This window comes from Scyliorhinus canicula, chromosome 20 (genome assembly GCF_902713615.1).
Source record: "Scyliorhinus canicula chromosome 20, sScyCan1.1, whole genome shotgun sequence".
NCBI classification, from domain to species: domain Eukaryota; kingdom Metazoa; phylum Chordata; class Chondrichthyes; order Carcharhiniformes; family Scyliorhinidae; genus Scyliorhinus; species Scyliorhinus canicula.
Genome location: NC_052165.1, coordinates 34,846,134 through 34,865,753, shown reverse-complemented (window position 1 = coordinate 34,865,753; position 19,620 = coordinate 34,846,134). Strand labels below are relative to the sequence as shown.

The following is a 19,620-nucleotide window of genomic DNA, read 5'->3' as shown; positions in this document are numbered from 1 at the left end:
CCATGTAATTGACAAGAGATTAACATGGTGCAAAACAGCAGCCTAAGGAGAGACAATAAAAAAGCGATAAGCTCACAGGAGATAATGATTAGTAATTTTCAAAATTATGTTTAAAAACCTAAGGACTGAAGGTTGATGCTCCATTGGGGTTTGCTGGTTATGTTACATGTGTGTCTGTTTTGACTAGTAACCAATTAACAAGTCAGCCAAATGGATTGTTTTAAAGAGTATTTCTCTTCATGTCCAATATTCTTAATACATATCACCTTTCAAGGATTGACAGCTAGCAGAAATACTCGAGAACAAAGGACATGACTAAATATGAGCTTTTTCGTGCATTGTATGTGGGAACTCCGGTCTCAGTGCTGAAAAAAAAGCTCTGTTGTCAGTAAAGTTGGATTTTAATTTTAGGAAAGTGTATTTTGTTTTATATACGTGAATACCTCAGTAACCACAGTTCACTGCTGTAAAGGAAATGTGGAAGTCATGAAAATTGTTGCACAAATGTTCGTCTTTCTTTTAATATACCAAACTGCACAAACCCATACACAGGACCATGGCTGTTAGCACAGTCACATTTCTAAATTAAGGCATTGATGAAACAAAAGATAATTTGGGTATTGAGGCGATTTTAAGCCATCACGATTATGGGGAAGTAGTTTGGAAGAAACTCCAGGTGAATTAAACCAGTTACGAACACATTGAAATAGTGGAACTGTGGAGGTTTACTGCAATGAAGGAGGTCAGTGCTAGATTTTTGTTAAAGCAACCTGAAATCAGACCGCATAGCCTGTAACATGGGTCTGTTTTAAATATTTATCAGCTTTCCCCTGTAGCTTCTGCCTCAGCAGAGAGCTAAAATATCCTGTGGTCCAATAGTCCTGTGCATTTAGAGATTGTTCCTACATCCCTCTTCTCACTCTCTTAGCAACTATCTGAAGTAGATTACTCCTCTTCAAATCTCAACCAGAGGAAAAAGCCCATTGCCTTTTTGCCTTATCAAATCCCCTTTGTAGTATTAAAAACTTCAGTTAAATTTGCTTATAGAAAAGGCCTGCAAGCGATGATTAATAGTTTCCGAAATAGACTAATCTTCGGAGCTATTAAATGATCATTTTACTCACAAAAGTCTGAAGATAATTAAGGATATGAAAAACTCGGAGGGGCTAATGAAAGAACTCGTCAAATATAAAATGCTTGGAAATGTTCATGAGCACTGCCTCATCCCGATTGCCCTCATTACGTGAGCCTTGACATTCCTCAGAGGCTGAAGCACCGTTGTTTCAAATCTTTTTCTGAAACCACCAGACATTTTTTAATTGCATGAAATTGCTTTGTTTGGAATGAATTCTAAATAGATATTGCTGATGGTTTGTAACAATCAGTTTACATTTCTGGCAACGGGAAACAAAATGCTTAAAAGGTCAGGTTAATAGTTCAATGGTCTTACAGTCTGAAAAAATTGAATAACTCATATTTTCTTTTAACTGTTCCATGGGATGTGAGCATCTCTGGCAAGGCCCCTCTTCATTGCCCTTGTGACGGTGGTGGTGAGCCGCATACTTGAGCCGCTGCGGTTCATGTGGTCTTGGTTCTGTTGCAGGGATGTGCGAGAGGGCGTTCCATGATTTTGACCCACCGACAGTGATACAGGCGGCGATTTTTCAGCCCACAATCTCTGGAGAGTTCCCAATTTCCCCTGTCCTTCGCCGTCGCTGCCACGAGGGCAGGAACTTCATTTAAATGGCTGAAATCAATTTTAATATTACGAACAGCCGTCTCCACCACATGATTTCTCCCCCCCCCACCTCGCTAAATATTCATATCACGTTGGCGAGGTTTACAACAACTTTTGAAATACAGGATGCAGTCGAGGAGATCCCTCCGGGGACACAAAGTTAAGGATTGCCCCCTGGGGGAGGGGGGGGGTGGGCGGAGTGGGGGGTGGGGGGGTTCTATCAGCCCCCACCCCCCACCCTTCCCACCAGTGTAATGGTGTAAACTCCACCCACTCATAACGGTTCCTCAAAGAGGCTCAAGGTCTAGAGAGAAAACGTGTCTGTCCAACTGGAGAGTTACAATCCAGTTTTTAATCTGAGCCTGACTCGTTGCCACATTCTGTTAAGATTCCACCCCAAATTGTTTCAAGTCAAGCTGGAGTGTGGCTTGGTGGGTAATTTGCAGATGGTAATGTTTCCTTGTGCCTGCTGCACTTGTCCTTCTAGGTGGTAAAGGTCATGGATTTGGAAGGTGCTGTAGAAGGAGGTTCGGTAATTTGACTAAATATAGAGCAAATGGTCACATCTTTATATTAAAGTACTTGGTTGTATTATCTTTGCATTTAATTTTTAGAAATTCTATTCAATTTATCCTAACTGTTTCAAGTGAAATTCTGTAATGAATTACTCTGCAGTCAAACGGTAACACATTAGTTCAGAATAACAGATTCCTCCTGTAAGATTGACATGATCTTCATTATATTCTCAACACCCAAGTGCCTTGGGCATAATTGCCTTTGCAACCTTGATGTTTATTGATATCCGCATTAAGTTCCCCCATCAAGATACCAAGGACTTCCTGACTGTGTTAACGAGCTAAAAAAGTTCAAATTTACATTCCTCATTAAATGGTAGCCTGCATTTAAAGGGCCACCACATTCATAAATAAATGTTTGGGAAAGCTTTCTTTTCATCTCGTTTACTCGCAGCACAATGACTTCAATCTTACAAGTGTATCAGTGGACTAGATGCCTATCTTCAGTGCTCTGGTGGGGGAGGGGAACTGCTGACCCTTATGGAACATAGATGATGCTAATTCCTGTTGAAAGAAAGAGTTGCATATATCCCCCCCCCCCCCCCCCCCAACCCCACCCCCATCGCCCACTTCCTAATCATAGCTATATTGGCCGCCCAGTACTGTAGTAGTTGCGAAAGTTCAGCAGCGCCAACCCCCCCCCCCCCCCCCCCCCCCCCGACCTCCTTACTCGTGGGGTCTTAACTGCCCACACAAAGCCCGTAATGATCCTACTCACCCGCTTAAAAAAGGCCTCAGGGCTGAAGGTGGGGAGGCACTGAAAGACAAACAAAAATCTGGGGAGGACAGTCATTTTCATGGTCTGCGCCCTCCCTGCCAGTGACAGCGGGAGCATGTCCCACCTTTTAAATTCCCCTTCCATTTGCTCCACCAACCGGGTCAGGTTGAGCCTGTGCAGGCCATCCCATTTCCTGGCCACCTGTATACCCAGGTAATGAAACTTTTCGCTACCATCCTGAGCGGCAGCTCTTTCAGTCTCTCCTCCTGCACCTTGGCCTGGATCACAAACAACTCGCTCTTTCCCATGTTCAGTTTGTACCCTGAAAAACTACCAAAATCCCTCAGGATCCACAGAACCTCCCCCATCCCCTCTACAGGGTCCGAAATGTACAGGAGCAAATCATCCGCGTATAGCGAGAACCGATGTTCCACCCTCCCCCCACCCCCCCCCCCCCTGCAACCAGTCCACGCCAGTTCCTTGAGGCTCTCAGTGCCGTAGCTAGCGGTTCTATGCTATAGCTAGGGCAAATAGATAGAGATAGAGAAATACAGCACAGAACAGGCCCTTCAGCCCACGATGTTGCGCCGAACCTTTGTCCTAGGTAACGGGGTAATAGTAACGGGGCGAGGGGACACCCCTGCCTCGTTCCCCGGTGAAGCTCGAGGCTCCCCGACCTCAGCCGGTTTGTGCATACACTTGCTACAGGCGCCTGGTACAGCATTTTCACCCAGCCAATAAAGCCCTCACCAAACCCGAACCTCCCCAGCGTTTCCCACAGGTACTCCCACTCCACCCAGTCAAAGGCTTTCTCTGTGTCTACCGCTGTTACCACCTCCACCTCCCCTCCCTCTGAGGGCATCATAATAATATTCAAAAGTCTCCGGACATTGGTATTGAGTTGTCTGCCTTTAACAAACCCAGTCTGGTCTTCCTCTATCACCCCTGGGGCGCAATCCTCAATTCTTGTGGCCGGAAGCTTAGCTAGCAATTTGGCATCCACGTTTAAAAGCGAAATCAGCCTGTATGACCTGGAATGTTCCGGGTCCTTCCCTCATTTAAGAATGAGTGAGATCAAGGCCAGTGACACTGTTGGGGGGAGGGTTCCTTTCTCTCTAGCCTCATTGAAGGTCCTCATCAGGAGTGGGCTCAATATTTCCAAAAATTTCTTCCAGAATTCTACCTGGTAACCATCCGGCCCCAGGGCTTTACCCAATTACATGTCCTCTATACCCTTGACAATCTCTTCCAATTCAATCGGGCCCCCAGCCCCTCCACCAGGTCCTCTTCCACCTTTGGAAACCTCAACTGGTCCAAAATTTGGCTCATCTCTTCCGCTCCCGTGGGGGGCTTCGACTTGTATAGTTTACTTTGGAACTCCTTAAAGACTCCGCTCACCCCCCCCCCCCCCCCCCCCCCCCCCCCCCCCGGATCCAAGACCATGCTACCTTCCCCCCCGGATCCAAGACCATGCTACCTTCCTTATTCTTTACTCCCCCGATTTCCCTGGCCGGCTCCCTCTTTCGCAGTTGGTGTGCCAGCATTCTACTTGCTTTCTCCCAGAACTCATAGACTGTCCCCCTTGCCTTCCTCAGCTGTGCTACCGCCTGCAGACTCCGCCACTCCCTCTGTAGCCCCGCCTCGGGGGCCTCCGTGTATCTCCTATCCACTTGGAGTATCTCCTCCACCAGTCTCTCCCTCTCCGCTCTTTCTCTCTTTTCCCTATGGGATCGAATTGAGATGAGTTCCTGCCTGACAACTGCCTTCAGAGCCTCCCAGACCGTTGCCGCTGCTATCTCACCCGTATCGTTTGTTTCCAGGTAATCCTGGATGTTCCTGCTAATCCGCCCGCAAACCTCTTCATCCGCCAGCAGCCCCACATCCAGTCTCCAGAGTGGGTGCTGCCCTCTCTCCTCACTAAGCCGCAGGTCCACCCACTGCGGGGCATGGTCCGAGACTGTGATTGCTGAGTATTCTGTCCCCGCCACCTTTGGGATTAACGCCCTGCTCAAGACAAAGTCTATGCGGGAATAAACCTTATGAACGTGGGAGAAAAAAGAAAGAACTCCTTTGCTCTCGGCCACACCAACCTCCAGGGATCTATCCCCCCCATCTGCTCCATAAAACCCTTCAGTTCCTTAGCCACTGCCGGTCGCTTCCCTGTCCTGGACTTTGACCGGTCCAGCTCGGGGTCAATGACTGTTAAAGACTCCCCCCCATGATCAGGTTGTGTGACTCTAAGTCCGGGATTTTGCCTAGCATGCGTCTCATTAATTCCACATCATCACAATTCGGAGCGCAGATGTTCAGAAACACCACCCGGACCCCTCCCACTCACCATTATATACCTGCCCCCCTAATCTGCCACAATTCTCCCAGCCTCGAATGCCACACCCTTACTGATCAGAATTGCTACCCCCCGGTCTTCGAATCCAGCCCTGAATGGAACACCTAGCCTACCCATCCCTTTCTCAATCTCGTATGATCTGCAAGCTTTAAATGTGTCTCCTGACACATTGCTATGTCTGCCTTTAACCCCTTTAGATACGCGAAAACGCGCGCTCTTTTGACCGGCCCATTCAAACCCCTCACATTCCACGTGATCAGCCTTTACGGGGGGGGCTAACCATCCCGCCCCCTGCCGACTAGCCATTGCCTTTGTGTTGCCCTATTATGTATTTTCTTTTATTTCCTTTCGTTTCCTGTACTTAATGATCTGTTGAGCTGCTCACAGAAAAATACTTTTCACTGTACCTTGGTACACGTGACAATAAACAAAATCCAAATCCAAATCCGAAGCAATTCACCTTGCACAAACCAGGACAAATGCAAGAATGCCAAATTTCAAAGGATCACAACAGGGTATACTATCATCGAAAAAGGGTACTGATTGGGTTGGAAAGTCGATCCTGATTGGTTGAGGCATTACCATGGGGAAAGCAGCTCAGCTTGCAAAACCCAAAACAAAACGTCTACTGTTCGATATGATGCTGCAACTGGGCAGCACTTACTGAGCAATCTTGAGTGTGCTAAACGCTACACTAATCCCCAATTTAAGATAATCAGTTGAGCTTGTAACTTGTCTCATTTATGCTTGCTGAAGATAATAGATGCATAGCTGTTCTCTGCAAACAAAAGGAATATGTTCAAGCCTTGTGTTTTATTTTAATCAGCCGGGAGCCTATAGTTTCCTATTGTTTTCTCCACTGCAGGGCAATCAAAGTCAACTTGTCAATCCAATTAGTACCTTTTTATTCCATGTTATAAATTGTGATTGTTTGAAATTTTACATTCTTAGAAGTATCCTGATGAGTGCAAGATGAAAAGCTTTGGCAACATGTCTCTCTTTTCAGTGATAGTCCAGTTCTGTATTCCAAGCAATTGTTTATTTTTGAAGCGTAAAAAATAAACGCATTGAAAATCAAGCAAGTTCTAATAAGGCTGTCTGATTCCATTCTGTAGCAGATCAGCCGCTGAGTATGCGGGATGGGTGGGGGGGGGGGGGGGGGGGGGGGTCAATTGAGCTTGCTCCATCTGGTGGTAAAGGGGTGGTAATGACCGCAAGCTGGTGTTCGTGTCAGCCGCGGACAGCATTCTCATCATTGAGTTACTAGGTCTGGGTTCAAGTCGCATTCCAGGATTTGAGCATGACGGAGGAAGTGCTGTTTTTCAGATGAGATGTAAACTATGGCCCTGTCTGCCCTTTTGCGGTTGTAAAAGATCCCATGGTATTATTTTGAAGAAGAGTTTGCATGTTGTCCTGGCCAATGTTTGAGCAACCCTGATTGGCGGCCATACCTTCAGTTGCCTACAGCCTCTATATCCTGGGAATACGCTCGCTACACCTCCCCAACCCTCTATCTTGCTTTCCTCCTTTAAATCACACCTTAAAACTTACCTGTTTAACCAAGCTTTGGATCACCTGACCTGATTATGCAAGATCATAACAAAATAGGGGCTGCAGTAGGCCAATCAGCCCCTCAAGTCTACTCCATCATTCAATACTGTGGTGGCTGATCTGATTGTGCCTGAGCTCCACTTTCATGCCTGTTCCCCCCATAACCCTTGATCCCCTTGTCAATCAAAATCTGTTTAACTCAGCCTTGAATAAATTCAATGACCCAGCCTCCACTGTTCTCTGGGAAGGAAAATTCCAAAGCCTAACGACCTTCTGAGAGGAGAAGTTCCTCTTCATCTGTCTTAAATTGAAGACTCTATAGGCGGGATTCTCTGGTCTTCCAGCTGCGTTTTCCTGGCTGGCGCGCCCTCGCCGGCCACGGGATTCTCTGTTCCCACCATCTGCCAATGGGATTTTCCATTGTGACCATCCCACACCGCCAGGAAACCCACAGCACAACGGAGAATCCCGCTGGCAGAGAATCAAGCCCATATGTTAAAACTGTCTCCTCTAGTTCTAGATTCCTCCACAAGGGGAAACATCCTTTCAGCATAGAACATACAGTGCAGGAGGAGGCCATTCGGCCCATCAAGTCTGCACCAACCCACTTAAGCCCTCACTTCCACCCTGTCCCCGTAACCAAATAACTCCATCTAACCTTTTTGGTCACTAAGGGCAATTTATCATGGCCAATCCACCTAACCTGCAGGTCTTTGGACTGTGGGAGGAAACCGGAGCACCCAGAGGAAACTCACGCAGACACGGGGAGAACGTGCAGACTCCGCACAGACAGTGACCCAGCGGGGAATTGAACCTGGGACCATGGCACTGTGAAGCCACAATGCTATCCACTTGTGCTGCTGTGCTGTCCTGTCATCCACTTGTGCTACAGCATCTACCCTGTCAAGCCCCCTCGGAATCTGATGGCCAAGTTATTTTGGAAGGAGGAGTTTCCCTTCTCGCCATCCGAGGAATCAACGTGAATGCACTGCCACTGATACTGGCTGCCCTGTGCTATTTATCACTCCAACGCGCGCTGATTGACTGGAGATGGGACTTGTACCTCTCAGTCAGATGGAAGTTCCATGTCTGAGAGCTGCCGGTTAATCTGAATGGCCGGCAGCCCTCTAGTCCCAGCAGTGCCTGAAGTTGCAGTGGACACGATTGGGACTTCAAACGTACTTCATTGGCTGTAAAAGGGCTGAGATGTCATGGCGTTTCTGTTCCTGAATGAGCGCAGGTCTCCTCTGCAAGTAACTAATATTACTTGTTTCACAATCTGATCAAGACCAACTTTTCCTAAACTAGAGGTGTATCTGTTTATATATGTTACCTTGTGGTCTCGCTTCACTCACTTTTGCAGCCAAGGCAAGATTTTTTAATAATCTATTTTCCCTCACACTCTCCATAAATTGCAAAAAAACTTTCAGAGTTGAAGCGTACAATTCTCATGCAGTCATGTTACTGGCAAGGCACCTTTATAAAACCGCCAAGAGGATTTGATCTGGTTTGGATATGCTGAGCCATTTTCCCAGATAATCCTTGCGCACACACATAGTCACCGAGACAAGGGATGATTACAGAATAATAATATCCTCAAGCTTCAAACATGGCAAGGAAGGGATTTAGCCTTTGTGTGTGGCAGGACACATCCTATTTTTATTTCCCAAGGTTCTGGTAGAACATGTGAGATGGTCGAGGAATGGGTCTGATGTAATTAAAGATTTTTGTGTGGCAGGTTTGCAGAATTAAACTCATTACATTCCACAAAGCTCCAGTGAGTTTGAACAGCTATGAATTAATCAGCCCCACTCCAGAGGCCTAAACACAGAATCTAGGTTGATGCTCCACTGCAGCTCTGACAGAATGCTGCACTGTCTGAGGTGCTGTCTGCTGGATGAGACATGAAGCCGAGCGCCCGACCAACCTCTCAGGTGTCTGTGAAATATCCCATGGCACGATTTCAAAAGAAGGGCAACGCCGTTTTCAATGGTGTCCTGGCCAATATTTATTCCTCAAACAATATTGCTGGATAAAAATTCAATTCTGCGGATGCTGGAAATCTAAAATAAAAACATAAAATGCTGGATTAACTCAGCGGGTCTGGCAGCGTCTGTGGAGAGCAAAGCAGTTAAAGTTTCAGATCTAAATGATCCGTGTAATTTCTCTCCACCGATGCTGCCAGACCCGCTGAGTTTATCCAGCATTTTTTGGTTTTATTGTCACTAAGAGAGATGGTCACATGGCATATCCGAAATCACATTGTTCATGGGATTTTGTTGTGTGTATTTGGCTGCTGCTCTCCTACACTGCAACAATGACTCTCGGTAGCGCAGAACTTAAGTCTTGCTGAAAAAAAAGAGACTTGCTGTCGAAGCTTTTCATCTTGGACTCATCAGGACAGATGCAAGAGTACTGAATTTCAAAGGGAACAACAATTTAACTGCATGAGAAAAGAGCAATCAGCAGCTTTTGCTCATGCATGGTGCAGACCAGGTATGAATAGCAGATTTCCCACTACCGAAGAGCATCAATGAACCAGATGGGCTTACCCAAAACAGTAGTTTCATAATTATTATTAATGAGACTACCTTTTTCATTTTGGCTGCCATGGGAGGATGTGAACTCATACCTCCAGAGCATTAACCCAAGTTGCTGGATTACTAACTCAGTAATGTTACTACTACACTACTGCCTCCTTAACCCATCAGCAGGGCAGATCTTCAATAATATATTGAGGGGTGGATCAAGGAATTACTTGCAATTATAGTTGGGCGTGGGCATTTGTATGGCATATCTGAAATTTACCATTGCTGATACATGTTATAAACCACAACGACACCCATAGCTAAATTCTAGCCAGTCTCACAGTGGCTTGCATTGCTCGATCATATTTTGTACGTTTCAAATTAATTCCAGTAATTATAGATTCCAACCGTTCATTAAAACAAAACGGAATTCCTAGATGGAGGCTTTTCAACCCATTTGACCCAAGCCTGTGCTGGCTTTTTAAACGGAGCATTTGGCTCTAATCCCTCCTAATTCCTGCTGCTGGTCCATGCATGACTTTGCCCCCCCCCCCCCCGGTCCACCCCAATTGCCAGCCCAGTGTGGGTACCCAGGTGATTTCTCACCGTCGCACATTTCATGGCTGCGACTCATTGACTATGGTCAAATATTCCACATTGGCTACAGGTGTCACAGCTTCTCAGCCAACACTGTTCCAGTGTCATGGTGGAGGTCATAAATATTCCCCTCCCTGCCCCCCCCCCCCCCCCCCTACTCCCCCCAACTATCTCATAAACCTTCAATGGGATGTAGCCTTCTCCAGCCATGCACACTTTGGTGAATTCTGCCTTCTTCCCATTGTAGCCTCATAGGCCTACCCCGCTTTATCACTCCATCGTTGGTGGCCGTGCCTTCAGCTGTCTGGACCAAAAACTCTGGAGCTCTTTCCTTAAATCTTCCTGCTTGTCTCTTCTGCTCTCTATTCTTGTCTAAAACGCCCCATAAAAACTGCCTCTTCACCTGTCCTAGTACCCCGTACATGGCTCAGTGTCAAGTTGTATCTGTTAACACAAAAACAGGAGGAGGACATCTAGCTCCTCAAGCCTGTAATGTCATTCAATGTGATCTGCAATCTAACTCCACATATACCCCCATCCCTCAATACCTTTGGATAACAATAATCTTATCAATCCCAGATTTAAAATTTACAATCGATCAATTAAATGCCACTTGCAGAAGGGAGTTCCAAACTTGTGTGCAAAACCGTTTCCTCTAATTTCACACCTTTGGGATGTGTTTTTATGAGGCTGAAGGCGTTACGGAAAGGCAAGTTGTTAGCAATCTGGAGTATGGGAAAACGCACCGCCAGCAGTATTACCTAAACAATTGTGGCACAATTGCTGTAATATGCAAAGATGGGTGCGGCACGGTGACGCAGTGGTTAGCACTGCTGCCTACGGAGCTGATCCTGGCCCTGGGTCACTATCTGTGTGGAGTTTGCACATTCTCCCCGTGTCTGCGTGGGTTTCACCCCCACAACCCAAAGATGGGCAGGTGAGGCGGATTGGCCACGCTAAATTGCCCCTTAATTGGAAAAAAAAATAATTTGAAAAAAAAATGCAAAGATGGAGTTACTCAACTTGGAATCCGTTAACACAATAAATTTGCTCTAAAAGTCACTGGAGTAGGGGTTGCTGGTTTTTGTTTTGAACGCTTATTATTCTGACTGAACCATGGAATGTCTTGCTCCTGTCGCCTTATTTTAACAATGCTTTTCTCAGGACTGTGGCATCCCAGACATCTCTTTTCTACCGCTAATGCTGCTGATGATACGTGCCTCTTCCAATTTCCTTTACTGCCCAATTCTCTACATCTAAATTGACTGCACTGCCTCTCTGCCCAAGATTCACAATTTGATTAGTCGAGCTCAGCGTGCTTTCCGCGGATTCTTTGACACCCTTTTTCAGATATGCTGGAGTATCTTTGTGTTGGACAGCGCGCTATTTGATGCAGCCAGTAATTTGCTAGTCAAGGAGCTGCAAGGCAAGTGGAGCAGTTATTCCAGATGATTGATTACGCGAGCAGGAATCCGAGTGTATGCAAAAACGTGGCAAAGATTACAACTCCCCCGCAACCCTGTCTTTAATCTTGTACGTGGCATGTCAACTCCATCATCAGTGCCTTTAAGCAAACAATTCTATTGTAGAATATAAACATGGCCGATTGCAATCGGGCTCAACCTCCTTTGGTGATAGGCAAATATTTTTAAATGCTGAGAGAAATTTGCAGATAATGTAGCATTACAGGACATGAGTGTGACTGATGTTTTCTTTTAATTGAGTGTTTGCTTTTCATGCTCTGGGCTTGTTTGCAAAGACAATACTTATAAGGACCAGTTCCTAAATCTGAAGGATGATGCAATCTCCCCTAAGTTCATTCAAGGCTCCCTTTCTCTCTCTCTCATGATGAAGCCTCTTGAGTCTGTCAGTGTCATGCTGGGTCAATGGGGTCAGGTTATAGGTCAGGGGAGGATGCACAAATGCAAGTCTGCTCAGTCAATTCACTTTCAAAGCCCACGAAGCAGCAGTAGTACTCCCTGACCTTTAAATTTCAATGAATAACGAGGAACATTCTTATGAAGAATATTATGGGTGCAGTTTCCGAGAATACTAAAGCCACACTACACAGAAGGAGGCCATATAGCCCAACATGCTTGGAACCAGTTCTGCAAGTAGTCCCATTTCACCCCCTTAGAGTCACAGAATTTCTACATTGCAGAAGGAGGCCATTTGGCCCATTGAGTCTGCACCGACCCTCTGAAGGAACACCTTACCTCGTTCTACTCCCCTGCCCTACCACTGTGAACCCACCAAACGTGCACATCTTTGTACACCAAGGGGTCAATTTAGCCTAGCAACCTTTTTAAAAATTCATTTAAGCGATGTGGGCATCGCTGGCTAGACCAGCATTTATTTGCAGCATTAACCTGCACATCATTGGACTGTGGGAGGAAACCGGAGCACCCGGAAGAAACCCGTGTGTCTGGCACTGTGAGGCAGCAGCGCTAACCACTCTGCCACCATGCTGCTCTTCTTTCCCCATGGCTCTTCAAATTTTTATTTTTCAGGTATGTATCCAAAAGCCTTTTGAAAGTTATCACTGGAGCTGCTCACACCAGCATTTTTGACAACGCATTCCTGATGAAAACAGCTTTCTGTGGGAAAAACAAATTGGAACCTCTCCCCGGTTCATAAAACGGCACATGGGGGGGTCAGTTAGCTCAGTTGGTCGATGTCTAGAGAGTCGAGTAGAAGGGCACCAACGGTTGCGAGTTCAATGCCTACTCCAGCTGAATTTGACTTGGGACTCGCTTGCTGTGGATTGGCGTCCCTCAAGCTGTACTTGTCTCTCTCTCTCTCTCTAACAGAGATATGCCTAAGGTCCCTCAAGGACTGTGGCTAATTACATGGCATTAAATTTGTGCACTCTGGCTACCAAACCCCCCCTCCCCCCCTCCCCCCAGCCTCCCCGTTAAACGCTGGTGCGCTTTACAGGGGGAAAAAAGAACAATTGTTTGACAAAAGTGGTTTTGGGCATTACAAATAGCTTGCTTTCTTCATGGCCTCAGCACATCAGTGTTATATGTAGCGTAGAAATGCTACTGACCGAACAAGAGTTTCTCAGTGTTTCTCTACCACCCCGCCCCATGACCCCCACCCAACTCCATTTTTAAAGAACTAACTGCAATGAAACTGCTAAAAAAAAAGACTTGCATTTAATTTGCGCTTTTCACAACCAGCAGACAGGTCATATATTCGATGAAACAGAGTTCCAATGGTCTGACACCCACATCCTGAACCTTTTGAGAAGTAGCATTGCTACTTGTGAAGCTTAGAGCCAATCTTGACATATGGGACTCTTTAAGAAACAGCTTCATAATTATGATGTATTAACATATGTTTTTGTTCGCACTTCTGTCAGATTTATTTTATGAAAAGTCTTGTTCAGACAGATTTCTGTGGTAGCATCGGCAGGGAAAGGATTAGTGAGTCAGAGAGTTTGAAGTTTAACAGCAGCAGAGATACAGTTATTAACTGAAGATGCTTCGGCAAGCTTTATCACTTCAGCTGTATCTGACAATTCCACTCCCTTTTGGTCGGTCAGGTTCTCTCGTAATGTCAACAGTGCTGATTGATTTACAAAGGGATCAACAAGCGCGAGATAAAGGAACATGGCAGTTAATTAGAAACAGTTCCTTTGACTTTCAATCTTTTATTGTCCTCACCGTTGGCACCCGGGCCTTCAGCTACCGAAGCTCTCAACTCTGGAATATCTTCCCCCCCCCCCCCCTCACCTCCCCACCTCACGATCTCACTGTAAGATGTTCCTTAAAACTTACCTCTTTTATCAAACTTAGGGTCATCCATTCTAAAATGTCCTGATGTGACTTAGTGCCAAATGCTGTTTGATTATGCTACTGTAAGGGCAGTACGGTGGCGCAGTGTGTTAGCACTGTGGCCTCACGACGCCGAGGTTCCCAGGTTCGATCCTGGCTCTGGGTCACTGTCAGTGTGGAGTTTGCACATTCTCCCCGTGTTTGCTTGAGTTTCGCCCCCCACAACCCAAAAATGTGCAAGCTAGGTGGATTGTCCACGCTAAATTTCCCCTTAATTGGAAAAAAATGAATTGGGTACTTTAAATTTTAAAAAGATTTTTAAAAGAAAAGATTATACTACTGTGATGTGTTTTACCATGCCAAAATGGCGGCCGGTTTACCTCAGATGGCTGGACAGCTGGTTCGTGATGCAGAGCGAGGCCAGCAGCGCGGGTGCAATTCCAGTACTCGCTGAGTTAATGAAGGCCCCGTCTATCCAACTTCCCCTCCCCACTGAGGTGTGGAAGCCAATTGGGTCGACACCAACCCTCTGAAAGAGCACCCTACCTAGGCCCACTGTCATGCCCAATTCCTTAACCTAACCTACACATCTTTGGACCTTCAGGTGTAATTGAGCATAGCCAATCCACTTTTTCTGCGCAATTTTGGACTGCTGGAAGAAACCAGAGCACCCAGAGGAAACACATACAGACATGGAGAGAATGTGCAAACTCCAGACAGAGTCACCCAAGGCCGGAATTGAACCCGGTCCCTGGCGCTGTGAGGCAGCAGTGCGAACCACTGTGCCACAGTGTTAGCTTTAACTGTTTTGTTTTCTGTAGACCGGTATAACTGCCCTGCTTTATTATCTTACCGATAGTTTTGCTGTAGTTACACATAATTATCATTCCACCAAGTGAAATGGTTTAAGTCTGTCTTTGATTCAGTATCATTTTGCACCAATCTACTGTTTCCTTGACTGATGATACATCCTTAGATGTTTACCTTTTGTTCAAATAAAATTATCCTACATTTGTTATCAGCCGATCAGTACACTCTGGCTTGTCCTTTAATTAGATTTACTGAAGTGAGTAGCCATTGCTTTAAGGTCATCCCTGGGTCAAAAGCCCAGTGGTACTTTAAATTGACATAAATATCCCTGCTTAACAGGCATAGGCTAAAGGTTAAGATTTCTACTATATTAAGAGAAATCAATGGGAGTATTTTGTTAACAGGCTTCCGGACAATCCGAGTAACCCTTTTCTTCAATTAACATATAAGAGCAAATTAGTTTCACACACCCACACTATGGTTGTATTAATGCACCCTAAATTGCCATGGCTTGTTCCTCCCTATCCCTGTAACCCTCTTCAGCGTCACGTTTCTTGTTAAAGAGGGGGTGGCAAATGATTATCTGGGAGAGGTTACAGATAGATCAGCCATGACCGTATTAAAAGTGGGAGCAGGTTTGAAGGGCCGAGTGGCCTACTCCTGCTCCTAACTCGTATATTTCTTTGAAAGCTTCTCCATGCCTAGCCGCCTAGGGATCTTTTGCAGACTCAGCTCCACTTTCCCGCCTGAACACTATAACCCTTAATACCTTTATTCTTCAAAAACCCATCTATCTTTATCTTGAAAACATTTAATGAAGGAGCCTCAACTGCTTCACTGGGCAAGGAATTCCATAGATTCGCAACCCTTTGGGTGAAGAAGTTCCTCCTAAACTTAGTCCTAAATCTACTTCCCCTTATTTTGAGGCTATGCCCCCTAGTTCTGCTTTCACCCACCAGTGGAAACAACCTCCCCGCATCTATCCTATCTATTCCCTTCATAATTTTATGTTTCTATAAGATCCCCCCTGCATCCTTCTAAATTCCAACGAGTACAGTCCCAATCTACTCGATCTCTCCTTGTAATCCAACCCCCTCAACTCTGGGATTAACCTAGTGAATCTCCTCTGCACACCCTCCAGCGCCAGTATGTCCTTTCTCAGGTAAGGAGACCAAAACTGAACACAATACTCCAGGTGTGGCCTCACTAACACCTTCTATAGTTGCAGCATAATCTCCCTAGTCTTAAACTCCATCCCTCTAAAAATGAAGGACAAAACTCCATTTGTCTTCTTAATCACCTGTTGCCCCTGCAAACCAACTTTTTGCAACTCATGCACGAGGTCCCTCTGCACTGCAGCATGTTTTTATATTTTATCATTTAAATAATAATGCCCTTTGCTGTTATTCCTACCAAAATGGATAACCTCACATTTGTCAATATCGTATTCTATCTGCCAGACCCTAGCCCATTCACTTAAACTATCCAAATTCCTCTGCAGACTTCCAGTATCCTCTGCACTTTTTGCATTACCACTCGTCTTAGTGTCGCCTGCAAACTTGGACACATTGCACTTGGTCCCCAACTCCCAATCATCTATGTAAATTGTGAACAATTTTAGTAGAATCATAGAATCCCTAGTGCAGAAGGAGGTCATTCGGCCCATTAAGTCTACACTGACACTCTGAAAGAGCATGTAGCTAGGCCCACATCCTATCCTCTTAACAAAGAAATGGCAGATGAACTGAATAGTTACTTTGCATCAGTCTTCATGGTGGAAGACACCAGTGGGATGCCAGAGCTCCAGCAGAACCAGGGGGCAGAGGTGAGTGCAGGAGAAGGTTCTGAGGACACGGAAAGGTCTGAAGGTGGATAAGTCACCTGGACCGGATGGACTACACCCCAGGGTCCTAAAAGAGACAGCTGAGGAAATTGTGGAGGCATCAGTGATGATCATTCAGGAATCACTGGAGGCAGGAAGGGTCCCAGAGGACTGGAAGGTAGCTAATGTAACATCATTGTTTAAGAAGGGAGGGAGGCTGAAGACAGGAAATGATAGGCCTGTTAGCCTGACTTCGGTCATTGGTAAGATTTTAGAGTCTGTTATTAAAGATGAGATTGCGAAGCACTTGGAAGTGCATGGTAAAATAGGACTGAGTCAGCACGGCTTTGTCAAAGGGAGGTCGTGTCTAACAAATCTGTTAGAGTTCATTGAGGAGATAACAAGCAAGTTAGACAAAGGAGAACCAGTGGACGTGATTTTAGATTTCCAGAAGGCCTTTGACTAGGTGCCGCATAGGAGACTGTTAAATAAGTTAAAAGCCCATAGTGATAAGGGTAAGATCCTGGCATGGATAGAGGATTGGCTGACTGGCAGAAGGCAGAGAGTGGGGATAAAGGGGTCTTTTTCAGGATGGCAGCCGGTGACTAGTGGTTTGCCTCAGGGGTCTGTGCTAGGACCACAACTTTTTACAATATACATTAATGATCTGGAAGAAGGTACTGAAGGCACTGTTGCTAAGTTTACAGATGATACAAAGATCTCTAGAGGAACAGGTAGTACTTGAAGTGGCAAATGAAATACAATGTGGAAAAGTGTGAGGTTATGCACTTTGGAAGGAGGAATCTAGGCATAGACTATTTTCTAAATGAGGAAATGCTTCGGAAAGCAGAAGCACAAAGGGACTTGGGAGTCCTTGGTCACGATTCTCCTAAGGTTAATGTGCAGGTTCAGTCGGCAGTTAAGAAGATAAATGTAATGTTAGCATTCATGTCAAGAGGGCTAGAATACAAGACCAGAGATGTACTTCTGAGGCTGTATAAGGCTCTGATCAGACCCCATTTTGGGTATTGTGAGCATTTTTGGGCCCCATATCGAAGGAAGAAGTGCTGGCCTTGGAAAGGGTCCAGAGGAGGTTCACAAGAATGATCCCTGGAACTTGTCGTATGAGGAACGTTTGAGGACTCTGCGTCTAAACTCTGTTGGAGTTTAGAAGGATGAGAGGGGATCTTATTGAAATTTACAAGAAACTGCGAGGCCTGGATAGAGTGGACCTGGAGAGGATGTTTCCACTTGTAGGAAAAACCAGAACAAGAGGACCCCATCTCAGATTAAAGGGACGATCCTTTAAAACAGAGATGAGGAGGAATGTTTTCAGCCAGAGGGTCGTGAATCTGTGGAACTCTTTGCCACAGAAGGCTGTGGAGGCCAATTTGCTAAGTGTCTTTAAGACAGAGATAGATAGGTCCTTGATTAATAAGGGGATCAGGGGTTATGGGGAGAAGGCAGGAGAATGGGGATGAGAAAATGTCAGCCATGATTGAATGGCGGAGCAGACTCGATGGGCCACGTGGCCTAATTCTGCTCCTATGTCTTATGGTCACCCCATCACCTAACCTACACATCTTTGGACACTGAGGCCAATCCACCTAACCTGCACATCTCTGGACTGTGGGAGTGGACTGGAGCACCCGAAGGAAACCCATGCAAACAAGGGGAGAATGTGCAAACTCCACACAGTCACCCAAGGTCGGAATTGAATCTAGGTCTCTGGTGGTGTGAGACAGCAGTGCTAACCGCTGTGCCATATCACAAATATATTGATATATTTCATTCATTGTGAAGAGAATGGATGAGTTGAATTTCTACTGCGCCTCTCGTGATCTCTGGTCGCCCAAATGCTTTTTACAACCAATTTTACTTTTTTAAGTGTAGTAGCTACTGGAATGCAGAAAACGTGGGAGCCATTTTTGAGCACAGCAAGGCGCCACAAACAGCAGTAAGATAATGGCCAGAATACTGTTTATTTGATACTGATGGAAGGATGGTTATTGACCAGGTCACCATGGAGAACTCCCCTGCTCTTCTTTCAAACAGTTCCATGGGAACCTTTTACATCCTCCTGAGAGAGGGCAGAGGGGGGCCTCAGTTTTAACACCTCACCTGACAGATGATATATCCACTAGTGTCACAGTCCCTCAGTACACTGGGTTGTCAGAGTAGAACATGCGCTCAAGTCTCAGGAGTGGCACCAGAAATCATCGGTTTCTGACTCAGACACAAGAATGCTGCCAATAATGAATTGCAGATGAACTGCTTGCTTCAAACCTCCATCTGTTCCCTTCTGTGTTGCAGTGATGCGCCGGACGCCATTTGGGGTGGACATCTGCTGCAGGAAGGGATCAAGGACCCCATTACAAGAGCTCCAAAACCCAACCCAGGTGAGTACCCTGTGGCCCAGACACTTGCAATTCACTCTAACATAAACATACAGACAGCAATCCACCACCCAACGAGGAAGTCCCCAATTCAACGGGTGGCACGGTGCCAGGGAATGCTAGACTCAGACTGCTTTGATCTGGCTACTGGGATTATACAAAGGATCCCAGAGGGGTTTTCTCTATTGAAAATGTTTGTACAGGAACAAATCTACACGGAGGGAGTTTCACAGATTGAGCGAAGCATTTAGTTCCTGATTGTCGCAATGCACTTTGTCCCTTGTTGGATTTTTATACTGTGCTTTGTAAAGCCCTGAAATATGGCAATGGTGAAAGTTGAATTAGACTGGGCCGGGATTCTCCATTGCCAGTCCGCCCCGCTACCGTTGCTAGCGAGGACGGAGAATCTAGTGCTCAGCCAAACCTCCCATTCACTGCAGCGGGACCGGAGAATCCGGGTGACGTGAACGGACGGAGAATCCCACCCCGATTGTTCATAGCCTCCCGGAGTGCGGGATTAGTTTGTTATCTCAAACCGAAAGCTCACCCGCACTACCCTGGTTATAACCCAAAGAGAATCCTCCTTAGCAATGGAAATGTTCACTTTAGTGATAGGATTTAAATGACACAATAAGCCTTGTCGTTCTCACAAGATAATATTTGATTTCCTTGCTCTTGGGTATTAGTTTCTGACGAGTCCAGCTGCCAAAGTGCATTTTACCATCAGGAGAGCTTTCATACAGTAAGGAAAAACATTGA

The 19,620-nt window shown here is 45.8% G+C and overlaps 1 protein-coding gene across 2 annotated transcripts in view; it reads left to right on the top strand.

Moving 5' to 3' along the window:
* chst11 (carbohydrate (chondroitin 4) sulfotransferase 11) overlaps nucleotides 1-19,620 on the top strand; it is a 243,637-nt gene that overhangs the window by 70,890 nt on the left and 153,127 nt on the right. For both annotated transcript variants that reach the window (XM_038780802.1, XM_038780801.1), the window contains exon 2: nucleotides 18,779-18,864. In XM_038780802.1, the coding sequence (XP_038636730.1) occupies nucleotides 18,779-18,864 (86 nt within the window). The remainder of the gene's footprint in view (nucleotides 1-18,778; nucleotides 18,865-19,620) is intronic.